This window comes from Hypomesus nipponensis, chromosome 10 (assembly GCF_054491055.1).
Source record: "Hypomesus nipponensis isolate SF chromosome 10, ASM5449105v1, whole genome shotgun sequence".
NCBI lineage: Eukaryota > Metazoa > Chordata > Actinopteri > Osmeriformes > Osmeridae > Hypomesus > Hypomesus nipponensis.
In genome coordinates, this window is record NC_140370.1 from 2,937,021 (window position 1) to 2,952,664 (window position 15,644).

Consider the following 15,644-nt stretch of genomic DNA (forward strand, 5'->3'; position numbering starts at 1 on the left):
AAACATTTTTGTCAGTATTACTTTTATTTACACGTTTGAAAAGAAAAACATTTTTTTTACCTCTTCACAGAGTTTACCTGTCTCTAGATACGTTTACAGTAACTTGAGTTAAATAGACCACGCCAAAGATGTACCCAACTCTGAATGAAAGACTTGTCTTCAAAATACCAACACCTTTAGTGCATAGTAATATAGTTGTATACAACCTTTAAATGAGAAAATACATGAAATGTGCAAGTATCATACTACATACCTAGCAATGAAGACAAAACACGCAAGTTTAAGCAGTGTCTCTGTATATCAACTTCCAAATTCAAAAATAAAATGAATATATTTCAGCAATTTGTTTAGAAGGCACGTGGTATGCATTGCCACTGAATATGGCCTCATTTCAAAGGTGGTCTATCGCATCTGCTCTCTTGTTCTTCAAATATTGAACTCAAACGCCATGTTATTCAATCCTCAGTATCCGGCCTTCATCAGAGTAAGGCTTAGACAGGCACCATCTCTTTTCAGTAGTTGCCGTTGGGAGGATCAGCAAAGCTTTGCAGGGAGGGTATGTGAGAATGGGCAAATTGTATGTAGTGTGTAAGGGGGGTCAGAGTTACAAATACAAAGTTGTGTAAAAGAGTGTAAATATACACACTCCTTGAAAGCTAAAAACTGATCCAGTACCTTTGGCTATCCTGATACACTAAAAGCAGAAGAACAATGAACTACTAAAGATGGTGGTGGAAGAAATGTTTTTCTTTTGTAGTTTTTTTTGTTTTACATGGAACCATGGCCTAACAGGTTCTTTCCTGAGTGTCAGTCAGTTCTTCTAACCCATTTTATGACCATCACCCTCTGACTTGAGGCCTTAATTCCAAAAATTAAATATCTTATGAAAATACAATGGCATGCATTGTTAATTTAGTTTTCAAGACCAAAGAGCTATACATTTCCGTAAAGTATCTACTATAAAATGCTTTTCATCTTAGGAGTATAAAAAGAAGTAGAGTAATATGGATATCGGTGCTCACTGCAATCATCTTGAAAGCAATTGGACAGGTACCTATACATTTTACAGTCAAATTGTTACAAGGACAATGCACAACAATTTCTTGAAAGCATGATTTACATGAGGTTGAGTTTAATATGCATGTCTCTCAAATTTTAGGTTTATCCCAAAGTGCTGTGTCGGCCTGCTCATATGTTCAAAATAAACAATTCCAAAACTGCAAATTGATCCCTAAGTAGTTGTCCATGTGCCAATTATCAAGTCAACTGCATACACCCCACACCTTCAAGTCCTTAATCCACTTTGGACAATGGAGGACATCAGAAAACATATCAATCTTCGAGCTCCTGTGTGGCCAATTAGACTAGCCTAGCCAGTCATGTGACACACTTGAGCCAAGTGATGAGCCAAGAAAGTGGAGGAAGATTGAAAAGAAAAAAGAGGTAAAGTAAAAGAACACTTAACAATCAATTTCTTCGCTTTGGTTAGACTTAAAGGCTCCATTTAACCCTCTTGTCCAAAGTCCTCTGTGAATTTTTTCAGCTTGTCCAGATCTGCCTCATTGACGGTAGGCTTGGTGCTAGCAAGGGACCTCAGCATATCAGGCTGCAAAGAAGGAACAACAATTCATGGGGATGTTGTTTTAAAGTTCATGCACGTGACAGGATAAAAATGACAGGACTGTTAATGCGCTCACCATGCTGACAACAGGTTCCAACAGCTTTTCTCCAGGGACCTCCATCCATGTCATTTCAACGGCATTTGGGTCTCCGGGAGAACATGGGGTCAGAAGGTCATCGATGAGCACGTTAGGATCATCTCTCGATGGTCCTCGTACCTTCAACCAGAGCCACCCACGTTAAACGCAAAAACGGCAACCACGACACAGCACAGATGAGGCCCGAGACTTTCGAGAACGGAGCCTACAGCCAATCCTATGGAAACAGGTCTTACATATACGTACCCGTTTGAAGTGGGTGGCACACTGCACCTTCCTGACGGGCTGCATGAGAGCGTCTCTGACGATGATACTGACGTCAGCTCCAGAGTAGCCGTCGGTCTTCTTGCCGAGGGTGACAAAGTCAGAGTCATTGAGGCTGGTGGCTGTGGAGCCCAGATGAAGCCTGAACATGAAGGAGCGTGCGTGTTCCTCAGGCAGGGGGATGTAGATCCTCTTCTCGAACCTGACACAAACACAGCAGAACAAGTTGACGACAACAGCTGCACTGGCCTACTTTCCTATATTCATCTGTTTTGGATTATTGTAAATAAATTAAAATACGACAGCAAAAATACAGTACATTATGTCATGTCAATTTAAAATTATCATACAATGGAAAAACCAAGATATATGCTTGTAAATGGTATGGTTTTTGACTATCGATGGCCAGGACAGCCTATCACCTTCTTCTGATGGCTGAATCCAATGTCCAGGGGATGTTAGTGGCCCCGAGAACCAAGACACCATCATTGTCATTTCCAACCCCTGTAGAAAGACAGGCATGCTGAGGTAAATGAGAAAATGACTGCATCCCAATTATCTCAGTATTTAGTATGCCAAAAAAATAATTACAATGCATACAAAATAGTATGGTAGTATGGGTATTGGGATGCACCCTTAGTATGTCCTAATGGAATACGGCACAATTGCGGACTACATCCGGTAGCATTCTGCAGTGTGTAAGCCAGCATGCTTTTCTGATCATGTGCAGCAGAAGAGGCATCAACAGCAGCAACCAAGGTAAAATAGCAGACACCAATACGGTCTGTCTTTGCCAGTTCAAGGTACACCTACATGACAAAGTAGTATGTCCCAACAGTATGCGTACTGCATGCAACAGAATGTAAGGTCAGCTGTATTACCTTTGAAAAAGTACAAATATGCTATTCACAAACACAAATCTCCCAAAATAATTTGTATTATTTTGCCGTGTTACAACCAATTGCACAGTACTTTGGCAACTAACATTGCAAATAAACAGTCACTGGGCTTTTTATGTGCTAAATTATGGTTTGTTAAAAGCCTCAAAAGAAAGGAAATTCAAATCACCACCACAACCCTAACTTGACTGCTTGTTTCAGAACTATGTTGTTCTACTGTTGCAAAAAACCCTGAATACATCACAAAACACTTTGGCCAGGTTTCCTTGATTTGTTAAGAAGCTCTTACTGCTAATAGCTTCTTAGGAGCGTTCTAAAAGCGTTCTATAGCATTCTTAGAACGCTCCTAAGAAGCTCTGAGCGTTAAGTTTTTGGTTTGTAATGAATACAACCCGCATTGAAGCTAAGCTTTTGGATTAATTTGAAGAGACCCTACATTCTCTCCTGATCTCTGCAGTGTCCCTCACCTTGCATCTGAACCAGGAACTCAGTTTTGATACGACGGGCAGCCTCACTCTCGTTTTCACTTCTGGAGCCACACAGGGAGTCAATCTCATCTATGAAGATGATGGAAGGCTTGTTATCCCTCGCCAGGCTGAACAAATTTTTCACCAATCTGGAGAGTTGAAAATAGTGTATTTTTACCAAACAGTAAACTGACCAGTAATGTGCAGAACCCTAAGGATGATTAATATCCTCCAAAGAGACAGGGTCATTTCTGAAGTGACGATAACAAAAGGCTCACTTTTCACTCTCTCCCAGCCATTTGGATACCAGATCAGAAGAAGAGATGGAGAAGAAGGTCGAGTTGTTAGCCTCAGTGGCCACAGCTTTAGCTAGGTAGGACTTTCCTGTGCCAGGAGGTCCAAAAAGCAGGATTCCTCTCCACGGTGTTCTTTTACCTTAAAAGACAGACAAACTTGTCTGAGTGATCCACATTGTACTAGGACAAAATCAAATTCAATCAAATACCTGAAGAACAATTTAAATAATTTATCAATGCATCGTCTTCAGTGTTGTCTTCACCCACATCAAGTAAAAATGACATGAAGACAATACTTCTGCACTACCTGTGAAAAGGTGGGGGAATTTGATAGGCAAAATAACAGCTTCTTTCAGTGCTTCTTTGGCTCCCTCTAACCCAGCAACATCGTTCCACTTGATATTTGGCTTTTCCATAACAATTGCGCCTGGAGGAAGTGAAAACATATTAGTCAGGGCCCAGGGGTAATGCAAATAATACAGACATGGCCTAAAACTCCTTATCTATAAATGCATTTTCAGTAACCCCTAACAATAGCAACATTTCAAAGGCTCCCTAATAGACTTTAGTGGTGCAAAACCGAACCACACAAAAAAATCAAATGTTCAACATACAAACCACGGCCCCGTTTTTACATGCAAGCCGTGGTTTTTCAGATCAACGAGAAAACACATACTGGAAGGAACTGGAGAGAGGCAAATCATATGAAGCTAGGCAAGATAAGAACGTGTGGAGAATGGAGATGGCATGTGGAAGTGAAGGTTAGCTTTTGAGGATGTACCATTGTCTTTTAAGTCACCTGTGTGGCAACTGGCAACATTTTGGATTTAGTGTTGACTACTGTAGCGATGGAGCAAAGGTCGTCAATAAAATCCTCTGAAATAATGTTGATTTCATATGTTATCAAATCTCTGGATGTATGTTATTCATGCAGAGAAAATACAGAGAGAACACTGAAATGGTCATGTTTTTCTCTTCCCCCCTAATGTGCTAAACAAACCGTAACCCATAAACCGCAATATAAACCGAACCGTGGGCTTGTTGAATTGTTGCACCCCTAATAGACTTTGACATTCATACTGTAGGTGCTGCAATAAGAATGAGCTAAAGAGTACTGACCTGAGAGTTGGTTCTGGAACTTCTTTTTCTCCGGATCATCCCCTTCATCACTTTCATTCCTAAAACCAGTTACAAAAAATCAGTTACAGAACAACACATGATGGTTTAGCATATGGTCTACCTCTATCTCACACATAAATGCAAGTTCAGTTTCCCCTTGTCATGGCTGAGTCATCACATTCCATCAAACTGTATGGGTGACAGCATCTGAACAGGTTGAGTCCAAAGCCCCACCCACAAACGCACCCTTTGTCGTCTGAATGAGACTCCTTTACAGGCTTGGCAGGCGGAGCCTTCTCTTTCTTCTTCAGGTATTCCTTCAGCTTCTCTGCTCTGTCCAGGTACTCTGCACACTTGGCCCTGATGCTCTGTTTGGCCTTGTCGCCCTGAGCTTCATCTGATAAAAACAGAGAAAGACATTTGAGAAATTGGAACAAAAAGTCCACAGGTGGGGAAAACTTTAAATAGGACAATGTCTGCTAAGACAAACTATACAGGATATGCTACTAAACCTTGGAAAATGAATACACATTTGAAAATGAATGGACCATTTCCCTCTGAAAGAGGTAACAACATGCAAATATGAGACTTACATTTGACCACATGAAGAAAGTACTGAACAGCATGCTGGTACAGGCGCAAAGCCTCCTCATAGTTCTGAGCTTTATCCTCCTGTGCAGCCTTGCTGGCCAGATCGATGGCTTTCTGAAAGACAAGTAGACAAGAGCCAAGATTGACATCCGTCAAACCAGCAGGTTTAAATACATTTATTTTCGAACAGTGAAATTAACCGCACCCTCTCTAAACCAGGGATTAAACACTTTGTGAACAACATTCAATATTCTGAGCATAGCCACACAAACTTCAATATTGACTCAAACTTGATGACTACAAACAGGTGGCTTTAAGACATTTGTTTCATGACAATACAACACTACATTATAAAGTGTAATTTGAAAGGATACGCTTATAAAATCCTCTGTACTCTCTGGAATTGGCAAGTTCCAAACTCCACTGTGTGTGTGTGTGTGTGCGTCACGATACTTTTTCAGATATCCAAATAAACACACAGCAATAATCCAATTAGATAACTAACAGGCACCCAACTACAACCACCTCCCCAGGCTAGCTAGATTCAACTAGCTATACCAAGGAGTCAAGAATGATCAATTGGCCATAGGCTAGCTACGGGCTAAATGCCATTAGCTCTAGCTTTGAAAATAATTCAAGTTAATAATGCGATCTGACAACTGAAAGTTGGTTAAATCATATGGTAGTTTGAATGTTGGGTTTCAATATCACATAATTGCAATAATAGATAATGCCCATGCTTTAAACAATGTATTAGGGTAGGGCTGTGGGCCCAATGTTAACATGCAGCTAGCTAGCTAGCTAAATTATTATTGTACATGAAAGCCTACCTTAGTCAAATCCCAGCTAACGTCAGCTAACTTGAGTGGCAAGCAGATTTTAAACAGACCTAGTTGCATTTTTGTAACTGCTTAAATAACATAACGAAAGCAGTTCGACAGAAGAGGTTGATTTCCGATCCCAAGCGCTAGGTAGCTAGCTCGAGCTAGCTACAGTAGCTGGTGAATCTGTCAAACTTACCTGTAAATTGTTGTTGGCAGCCATAAGGGCTGAATACTTATCAAAAGATCCCAACGAATAAAAAAATGCAATAAATACACCCTATGGTTGTTAATTATGAGTACGGCAGATACGTAAAGTAAATATTTCGCTGGCTAAATAACTTTGAAGTTGATTGTTTTCCTTTTCTTATAGATCGTTGTTAAAAACACAGCGAAGACAGGGAAACTTCCGCATTGAAGTCGAGTTGATTTCCGTGGGGCACAGAGGCGACGTCATCCACTGACGCACCCAGAAGTCAGAGACGAATAACAACAAGCTAAACATATTCAGCCAGAGACGTAGCCAAGACAGAAATGTGAAAACAGTCTTTGAGCAAATCCATTACCACCTCTGGTGTAAAGTGAGCATTCTTACTTGTTCTTGTGAAAGTAGAGTTGGATAAAGATTTAGATCCTTGCAGTAAAAACTCAAGAGGGTGAACTTGAGAAGCTTAATAAGTGCCCACTTGACATTCATTTTTGGACTCATTCTCCTGAACCTTGTGAAATTAGAGCAACAACTACTAACATGAGCCTATTATCAATATGTTAAAATCTGCATTGTCTAAAGACCTCTTTGTTTTCTAGGTATTGCTGAAGCTCCTCGACTCTGTCCAGATAGAGTTTACATCTATCCCTGATCTTCTGGTTTCCCTCTTTACCTTGGGGTTCACCTGAGGGGTTCAAAACAAAATGACAGACATTTGTTAAATTAATCCACTGAAGCTAATCAGACTAGAAATTAGTATTTTCTGCCAGGGTGGAGCATTGTCTCGGCTTTACATAGACTAGGAAGTACTACTGTACTAGATCACTTCACTAACATCCAAGGACACCGATGCATCAGTTAAACAAGCACCCGACTGACAATGTTGACTGCACTGATGGCTTTCCATCTCCATGCAGCTCTATGCATATGTGATGTATGAGGTCAGTTACATACGCTTTATAATGTGCAGGAAGTACTTGACCGCATGCTGGTAGGAGCGAATAGCCTCATCATAATTCCCAGCCTGGTCTTCTTGGGAAGCCTTCTGTGCTATGGCTATAGCTTTCTGGAGACAGAGAAAAAACATGATAAGGATCTCATACCATTCACTGTTCCGGATCACTCCACAGCATAGTGGTCTTAAAAAATATCCTCCTTCATTTTAGAAAAGGTAGCCTACATTGTGAAGTAGATGGTCAATGTAATATACCAAAAGGACTAACTCAGAATATCCATGTAGTGCTGCAACTATATTTGAACTCCATGGTTTAAATAAAACAAACAAAAAGTTCCATTTGAAGCTATGGCTTTCTCCATTCAATTCAGTTATGCAGCCATTTGTGCACCAACTCCACTGGAACGTCCCAACATCCCTATGGACAACTTGTACAAGAACTACACAGTTACATTTTTAGCAACACTTACATCATTAGTTTATGTAGCCCTCCATGACAGAAACAATGTAGGTCTACAATGTCATATAGGTATGTATTTACCATGCAACAGATTCAACTCTTGACTATTTCTGATATTGATATTGTCAATCAGTGGGGGAGTCTTATGTTATTATCTCAGATCTGCTAAGTAGAGGCTGGATTCTAATGCACACAAAAGGAATCATACTGAAATCACAGACCAACTGTAAACCAAGACCAAGTTCTGAGATTCAAAGTAATCAGTCTATTTACCTGTAGATTTGTTGGCTCCATGGAAGACAGACGTTGTCACAGTATATGAAGAATCAACAGTCTCCAAGATCTTCACTATCCCAGTTTCGTTTAGCTATATAGCCATTTCCTTGTTGCTAATCTCTTCGGGGAGCACATACAAGTCCGAGTGACAAACTGCCCTGCCTACAAGAATGATAACAATGCTGTGTCGTGTTAACCGCCTGTCTGTGAGTCATTATGTCAAGCCTGTTACTCAAGAACAGAAAATATACTAGAGAGACAGTTCTAGACTACTAACAGGTTTAATGGTTCATAATGAAGTGTATTATTTGATTATTATTTTTTTTACAAATAAACTGAAACTGTATTTTATTTTGTTTTAAACCACATATAGCGGAATTGTATTTGTACAGCAAATATGATTATGGATTTCATGGTGTTTTTGAGTGGTTCTGTTAATTTCTGAATGTATAGGAGGTGGAAAGGCTTATCTAAAACGGGGGACTCGGACCTCAACTCTGCTCCATTAAACGAGTTATGCTGTCTTTTTTTAATCCACTAGATGTCACTGAATGACCATAAGATTGGTAAATAGGCTAAACTCCAGATTACAAGCTTGCCACAGGTGAACCTCCATGCAGATACCCACCACTATGTCCCGTATAGACCTATCCCTCTGGACTCATTTACAGTAGATCAGTATACTAGAAGGAGACAAAAAGCAATCATTTTAGCAGCCACACACATAATGTGGCTGTTATTCTCCACACAAATCCCTAAGCAGAGTTGTTGAAAAAGCGGAGTATGCAGTATGTAGGAACAAGCACTGTCAGTCTTTATGGATGAATCAGGGAAGGGTTTAGAAGGATGTGTTCCTGACTGGTATGTTGTAGGCTGTAGTGTAAGGGTGGGGTGTCTGTTTTTGAATTATATCGATGGAATTAAGAGGTACTGCCAACAACATTCTTGTTTTGTCCCAAAGTCAGCAAATACTATGCAATATGCAATGTATTAGCCTATCAGATAAACTAACCTTATGGCATGAAACGCTATGATATCCAATCAGTTTAAAAAACGTGTAGCTACACTGACACATCTCAGAAATCGTCGTACATGAATATGTAGGTAACTGTAAATTTATCTGCGTGAATATAGACTCCAAGCTACTCTAGACTAGCCTACTGTTCATAAAATACATTTTATGAATTATGAAATTATTTTAATTTGATTTTGTTACATGTCTAGTGAGGCAACAATGTCGCACATGACCATACTGAGCTTCGAATCTTACTTTGGCTGCTACATTTGAAGAATATTGGAAGACGTCAGAGCACGGAGAACCTTTGGCCGCACGTCTCTGACTCCTCTCGTCTTGCTCTGACCGCTGATAGCCTGGCTGACACCTGATACCGTGGTACAACAGCAGAGTTTGGCTAAGGAGATACAGGAACCTGACTAATTTTCACGGAGAAACATGCAGTCGAGTGGGAGCTCGGATGCAACAGCAGATCAAGTGAAACTTTTCAACCAGCAGACTTGAACCGCACACACGAGTCGTTGTATTGCCCCGGATCAAAGGGAGAGTTTTTAGCCGTTCTGCGCGTATTATTCATGGATGTCTAGGGAACATGCACTGCGCTCTGCGGGTCAATTTCAGCATCCACGAGGATTCCTGATGTGGAACATGGCGAGGGGGATGAAGGGAGTGCACCCCGCCGCTTTGATTTGTACTTTGACGCTCTTATTTACTGGTGCCGTCCGTGGGCAGGTCTCTTTTAACGAAATTACGGGATTTAGCTTAAGTCCCCCGTACTTCAACCTTGCCGAAGGAGCACGGATCTTTTCTACCGCAACTTGCGGTGAAGATGAGAGAGGGAGACCGAGGTCAGACTTGTACTGTAAACTTGTTGGAGGACCTACCACGGGACCGCCAAGTCAAACCATACAGGTACGGTGTTCATTATGCGTAAATGTTCGATATTTTGCCAATTTTCATGTTTGATTTCATGCGTCATGTAGGCTAATCATGACAACTTCACATTTTTTTCTCATTCCCGAGAGTCACATTTCTTCATAGAGCACATGTAATTGTTAGGCTGTGGATTAAAGCGACTGTTTACATTATTCTTACTCAAAAATCATATAGCAAACAGCAGTTGAAAAATAGTTGTTTATGTGGTTGACTTCCTTTCCTTACTGTTTTCCCTAGGCTCTAGTGAGTCACTAGAGCCTCCTGGGAAACATTGGCAGATTTGCCCGCCCTGGCCAAGTTGTACATCTGCCAGAAATAGTTTACACCATTGTTTCCTATTCCAGAGGGGTTACGTTCACTTCTCTAGTGCACGCATAATGCAAATTCTGAAACACAAATCACAACAATTGTCCCACAACAATCATTTTTACTTGAATGCTATAACATCAGTTTATGATATTTTAGTTACTATTATTCCCTTTTGGTTATTATACTTCCCTGTTATTAAGAACATTATATTTTATATCAAAAGTGTGTCTTTAGTGATTCTGTTATGTTCTATTGTGTCTTTGTGTTAGGGTCAGTTTTGTGATCATTGCAATTCCAACAACCCCAACAAGGCCCACCCAGTGACCAATGCCATCGATGGCACCGAGCGCTGGTGGCAGAGCCCCCCTCTCTCCAGGGGTCCAGGGTACAACGAGGTGAACGTCACACTGGACCTGGGACAGGTAAGAAGCCCTCTTTGGTGATGGGCTTGCTCTAAGATAAATAGTGTGTCAGCTGCTCTGTGGAGAGAGAGATAGAATCCCAATGCTACAAAGTGACTCAAGGATAGTTTCTCGCTTTCTCACTCCAGCCTGCTGAGGTGAGATGCCTCACCTCGTTCGTGTGAGATGGCTTTCCGCTTGCAATGGTGTTGACGACATACCTTCCATTTGGGCAGGGACTGTTTGTTTTATTGCTGTGTGTACAGTGTCATAGTGTTGATTTTGTTTGTGAATGTGGGTGATTCCTGTGCATCTTGGAGTGTCCAGTTTTACCAGTGGTGTGCTGCAAGTGTGAGTTTTCCTAACCAGAGACAGAGATAGTCATGTGAGTGATGTCCTGTAGACCGCTGTAATGCAAAGCCAAGAGTCATACGCATGTCTTCTGGCTGGGGAAATGCATCTATTCTGACCCCTGGCTGCAGCAGGAGTTTGGCTCATGGCCCATGAAATTGCACCTCACGCTCAATTATCCACAGTGAGGAAGAAGAGAGGAATTCTGTCTCGGGATTAGGGATCAGAGGGATATTCAGGCTGGTTAGGGGGGTGCAGGTGATATGTTGTCAGGAGAGTTCTGTCTGTGGTTCAGAGCTGGCTGGAGACAGAGGCCCCCCCCCTCCCAACAGCAAATCTCCCGGAAAGTCCAAACTTTCATCAGTTTGTCTCTCATCCTCAGGAGGACTGTGGGAAGAGAAAATGTAGAGAGGAGGCTTCTCGCCATCTCTGTTTTTAGACTGGTGGAGTGGAGCAGAGGGGCCAGGATAAATATATCTAAGGCCTGTGACCAAGCGGACGCATGCTGGCCGCGAGGGATGTCTGAGTTTAAGACGTGGTAATGCTCCGTTTATTTGGGAGCGGGGAAAGTAGCATTACTGCATTAAGGCATGCTATAAAGGGCAGGGCCCAAGTATTTGCCCCCAGACTACCAACCACAGGCCACCCCCCCCCTCCCTGACCATGAGCACTTGCATCCCGCCCCACCTGTCAAACAGCGTCTCTGACCCAATGAGAGGCCGAGCTCACCTGGCCCCTCCCTTAACAACCTCATCCTTTTTTGGTTCCCTAAAACCTTTTGGCAGTTCTAACAATTTATGAGACTATGTCTTCTCTAAGCGACAGTATAATCGTTTGGGTGTAATAGGGTAATTTCATGCAAAGACTGCTTTCAATAAAGTCTGAGTTGTACTAATTGGAACCGAATGGTTTGGCACACTTGAGACTTCAACCCAAGATAAATCCATCAAGCTCAATTGGTGTCATATAGTTTTTAGATCCACCAGAGAATTTATCATATAATCTTTTGTACCATTTGACAGTGTGATTGTGAACTATTGGAATGTGGCTAATGTGCGTTATTTCTGTTTTACTATACATTTGTACTGTATATTGCATGCATTGTGAATCATGGTGTTGTTAATGCCCTAGCTCATAAGACCTTCTGGTAATTTTCCAGTCAGGTCAGATCTTCGAGAGAAAAGATGTGCAAACTAAGAAGGTGCTGAATGAGATTTGGATGCCATGTGCTTGATCCCTACCCAACATAATCTCCTCACGTGTGTATTAAACGTAGAGAGAATAGCTTTGATTTATGTTGTTTGAAGGAGGTCATTCTAGCTTGTGCTTTCAATGCTTTTGAGGATTCTTCATACAGAGAGAGTAGGTGGTGTGGTTACTGAGATGTGTGGGGGCATGATCCAGTTCAATAGGCTTTGTGGTCTCTTTAAAGACTAACACAGGTGTCTTCCTTCGCCAGTGTTATCTCCATCTCTTTCAGCGGACATATTAGATAATAATCCAGTGGATGTTTACATGGAAATAGGGAGGTTGAAAGAGAGAAACCACTTTTGGCGTACGGCCGTTTCAAACCTTCTTGTAAGTGCGCACTTTGAAGCTCAAACCCACCAAGGCCTGATTCTGCGTTTGTAAAACTTGAAATCATATGGTAACACTCAAGTCCTCACACATTTTATAGAAGGATTATTAAGGACACAGACAGACCCTAAAGCTTTAAGACAAGGTGAACAAGAATGTTGTTAATGACAAATAGTTGTGAATAGCATCTCTAAAAACAAACTTTTCCTGTATAGAACCTTACCAGAGACCTGTATAGAACCCTTTTCAAGCTGTAATACGCTGTTTAAATAACCTTTTTAAGTGGTAAGCTTCTTCTAATATTATGAGAGGTTCTATTTCAAAAAAACCTTTGTTATTAGAATGCAGACTTTGGTGGAACTACAGCCCCCACACTCCTAGTTTAGACCTGAGGCTGTGGAGGTTGCTCCCATCTGTGTTATCTGCTAGGCATTTGACCTGTGACCCAAGACAAGGCATGTCAGGAGAGAACCTTGATGGGCATCAGTGAGGTTCTGTACAGCAGCTGGAGTTGAAAGGCAAGACCTAAACCAGCTGGTCTCCAGGGCTCCAAACTTCCACCCTCATCAATGTCAGGCCTGTACATTGAGACTTACAAAACCACCACACTCCTTCCTAGAGACATGGCAGTGGTGTGTGGAGATACTCAAACCTACCCTTTTACTGGGATTAGTGGTGAATGTGTGTTCTAGTGAACGTTGGCACCGCTGTGGTTAGCCCTCCAAGCCTGCCTGTATTTCTGGGGAATGTATTTTAGGAGGCCTGACCACATGTGCTTATCTGCCTGAGTGGCCTGGACCATGTGAGACTTGACATGCCTAGGCTTACTGCTGTCTGTCCAGCGATGCTATTGAAAGGCCTGTGATACGCTAAATGTGTGCAGTTCGAATCCGAACCGTCTTGGTTAGCACAACGGCAAGTTGGTTACGACAAGTTAGAGCAGTGGTTCTCAATCCTGGTCCTCGGGACCCCCTGCCCTGCATGTTTTAGATATTTCCCTGCTCCTACACACCTGATTCAAATAAATGGGCCTGATAACGACCCATTAATTTGAATCAGGTGTGTTTGAGGAGGGAAATATCTAAAACATGCAGGGCAGGGGGTCCCGAGGACCAGGATTGAGAACCACTGAGTTAGAGTTTTACTGCTAGCCTTGATGGCCGGTATCGTAATGTTTACTTATGAGATGATTGAGTTTGGAAGGTTTTGCGAGGTCTCGGAGCTCTGAGTGGTGATTGCCGGGGGCAACTGAGCATGAGCTAATCTGTAGGGTTTGATAACGCGTGTGAGGTCCTTGATTCTAATGGGAATGGCTGGGAATGGTACTGTTTCAGTCTATATGTACCGGGTTTATGTAAAGAAGCCCAAGCTGTTTTTCTGAGGTCTCCTTGTTATGTCATGGTCATACTGGTCATGTTATTCTGGCTGACAGGAGAGATGGGCTTTCAAAAACTATGTTTTTGTCAGCTTGAAGAATTCCTCTGGAACCTAATCCGTTTTCTCTTCAGGCTATGCCTCCTTCAGAAGTTGGCCAGGGTCTTTTATATGCACCCGCCACCCCCTTTTGTCCCCTGAATAAATGTCGGCTGTATTGTGTGACATCCTTTCTGTGCATTCAAATATTCACAAAGCCTTACTTTTCTTTAAGTCCTTTTCTGAAAGTGACCTAGCCTTTTCTTTTCCGAGAGTGAATGCAGGCTGATTTTAGCTTCTGTGGAACGGAGTCCAGAACAAGTTTTCCTACGGGGACATTAAAGTATATCTTATCTTAAATGAGGGATTGACGAGTTGGAGGAAATTAGACTATGAGGCAGTGGGGATATTGTGTGTCTTTGGTGATTTTGCCAGGCCAGTTTGAGGCGTAGCAGGGTAGTGCTCACGCTAGCAGGTCCCACAGATTCCTCTGCTTCTCCTGTCTCCTGGCATTGATTCAGTCCTCATGGTTCAGCAGCATAACTTCCCAATTAGGCAGTGCAACAGAGGAGCTGATTAACAGACCACAAAATACCTCAGTGTATGCCCTGCCTGCTGTATATCTATACCTCTCTGAGATATACAGCTTGTTATTTTAAAGACATTCTACACTGTCACAGTGTTAAGGAAATGTTAGATGGAATTTAGCAGGAACTTTCATCTTATTCACATGGAACTGCATTGTACCATGTTAACTGTAGCTGACTGGGTCATGTCTAAAGCTTCAGAGACCTGCTTGGCTGTCGAACATGTCCCTAACTTGCTGTAGTGGTGATGGAAGTGATGTAAGCGCCCGTCTTTAGCTGGGCGCCAGGCCAAGCTGGTGTCTGCTGCTAATATTTACAGCCTCTCTCCCCTCCCTGGCTCTTTCTATCTTACACACACATAGCAGATACACGCACTTAATTGCCTGGTAGTCCAGTCCAGTCCTGCCCAGCCCAGCCCAGTACTGCGCGTGCTGGTCACCAGCCTGGCCTCACGTCAGAATCAGGGCTTATTGTTGGACCGCAGCGCCTCCCAAAACTGGAGTGCCACTATGGAAAGTCGCGGGATAGGGATTTAATTCAGGATCTACCCACCTTTTCAAGGCCACGTGGCCCGTTCGTACGCAGGGAATACTAATCGTCAGGTTGAAGGTGCACTGACGCAGGCTTTGACGCACACACATACAGTTTTCCGACATGTAGTATGATACACCACGCTGTTCCCCACCTGCTCAGCAACAAGGTTATGCATGCGTTTCTAATACAGGGGTCATAAACACAATCACTTTTATTAAACGGTTTATTTCTTTCCATGTCTCAACCAGATTTTTTAACAAGCTCGTCGGATGGTTTACTCACTGACAGACAATACGGTTGATGGAGAACACAAGTCCAGAGCAGCAGCTGCGCCTTTTACAATGACCAGGCTGTTGACTCGACTTGTAGAAACTTTGCATTCATCCCATTTCTCATTGTACCAAAATAGCCTCTTGTGGCTATCTTTGTGTCACGCTTCACAGGGG

At 42.3% G+C, this 15,644-nt stretch overlaps 2 protein-coding genes across 4 annotated transcripts in view; one reads left to right on the top strand and one right to left on the bottom strand.

The window, feature by feature from the left end:
- Positions 1-5: 5 nt before the first annotated feature.
- vps4b (vacuolar protein sorting 4 homolog B) lies at positions 6-8,214 on the bottom strand. 3 transcript variants are annotated; one of them, XM_084707112.1, is made up of 13 exons: positions 8,072-8,214; positions 7,338-7,449; positions 6,968-7,068; positions 5,357-5,468; positions 5,010-5,160; positions 4,764-4,822; positions 3,952-4,071; positions 3,627-3,783; positions 3,349-3,497; positions 2,405-2,486; positions 1,965-2,184; positions 1,698-1,838; positions 6-1,606 (listed from the first exon to the last, which is right to left on the bottom strand). In XM_084707112.1, exons 1-13 carry the CDS (start codon positions 8,090-8,092, stop codon positions 1,505-1,507), a joined length of 1,527 nt encoding a protein of 508 aa, XP_084563238.1. In that variant the 5' UTR covers positions 8,093-8,214; the 3' UTR covers positions 6-1,504. The 3 variants fall into 3 exon arrangements, with proteins under 3 accessions (XP_084563238.1, XP_084563240.1, XP_084563239.1); XM_084707114.1 differs by lacking the exons at positions 6,968-7,068; positions 7,338-7,449; positions 8,072-8,214 and adding an exon at positions 6,375-6,771; XM_084707113.1 differs by lacking the exons at positions 6,968-7,068; positions 7,338-7,449; positions 8,072-8,214 and adding an exon at positions 6,185-6,357.
- A 1,220-nt stretch (positions 8,215-9,434) lies between these two features.
- LOC146270826 (laminin subunit alpha-3-like) overlaps positions 9,435-15,644 on the top strand; it is a 55,284-nt gene continuing 49,074 nt past the window's right edge. Inside the window, exons 1-2 of the mRNA XM_084708450.1 lie at positions 9,435-10,001; positions 10,604-10,756. Coding sequence (XP_084564576.1) covers positions 9,669-10,001; positions 10,604-10,756 — 486 coding nt within the window. The 5' untranslated portion in view covers positions 9,435-9,668. The remainder of the gene's footprint in view (positions 10,002-10,603; positions 10,757-15,644) is intronic.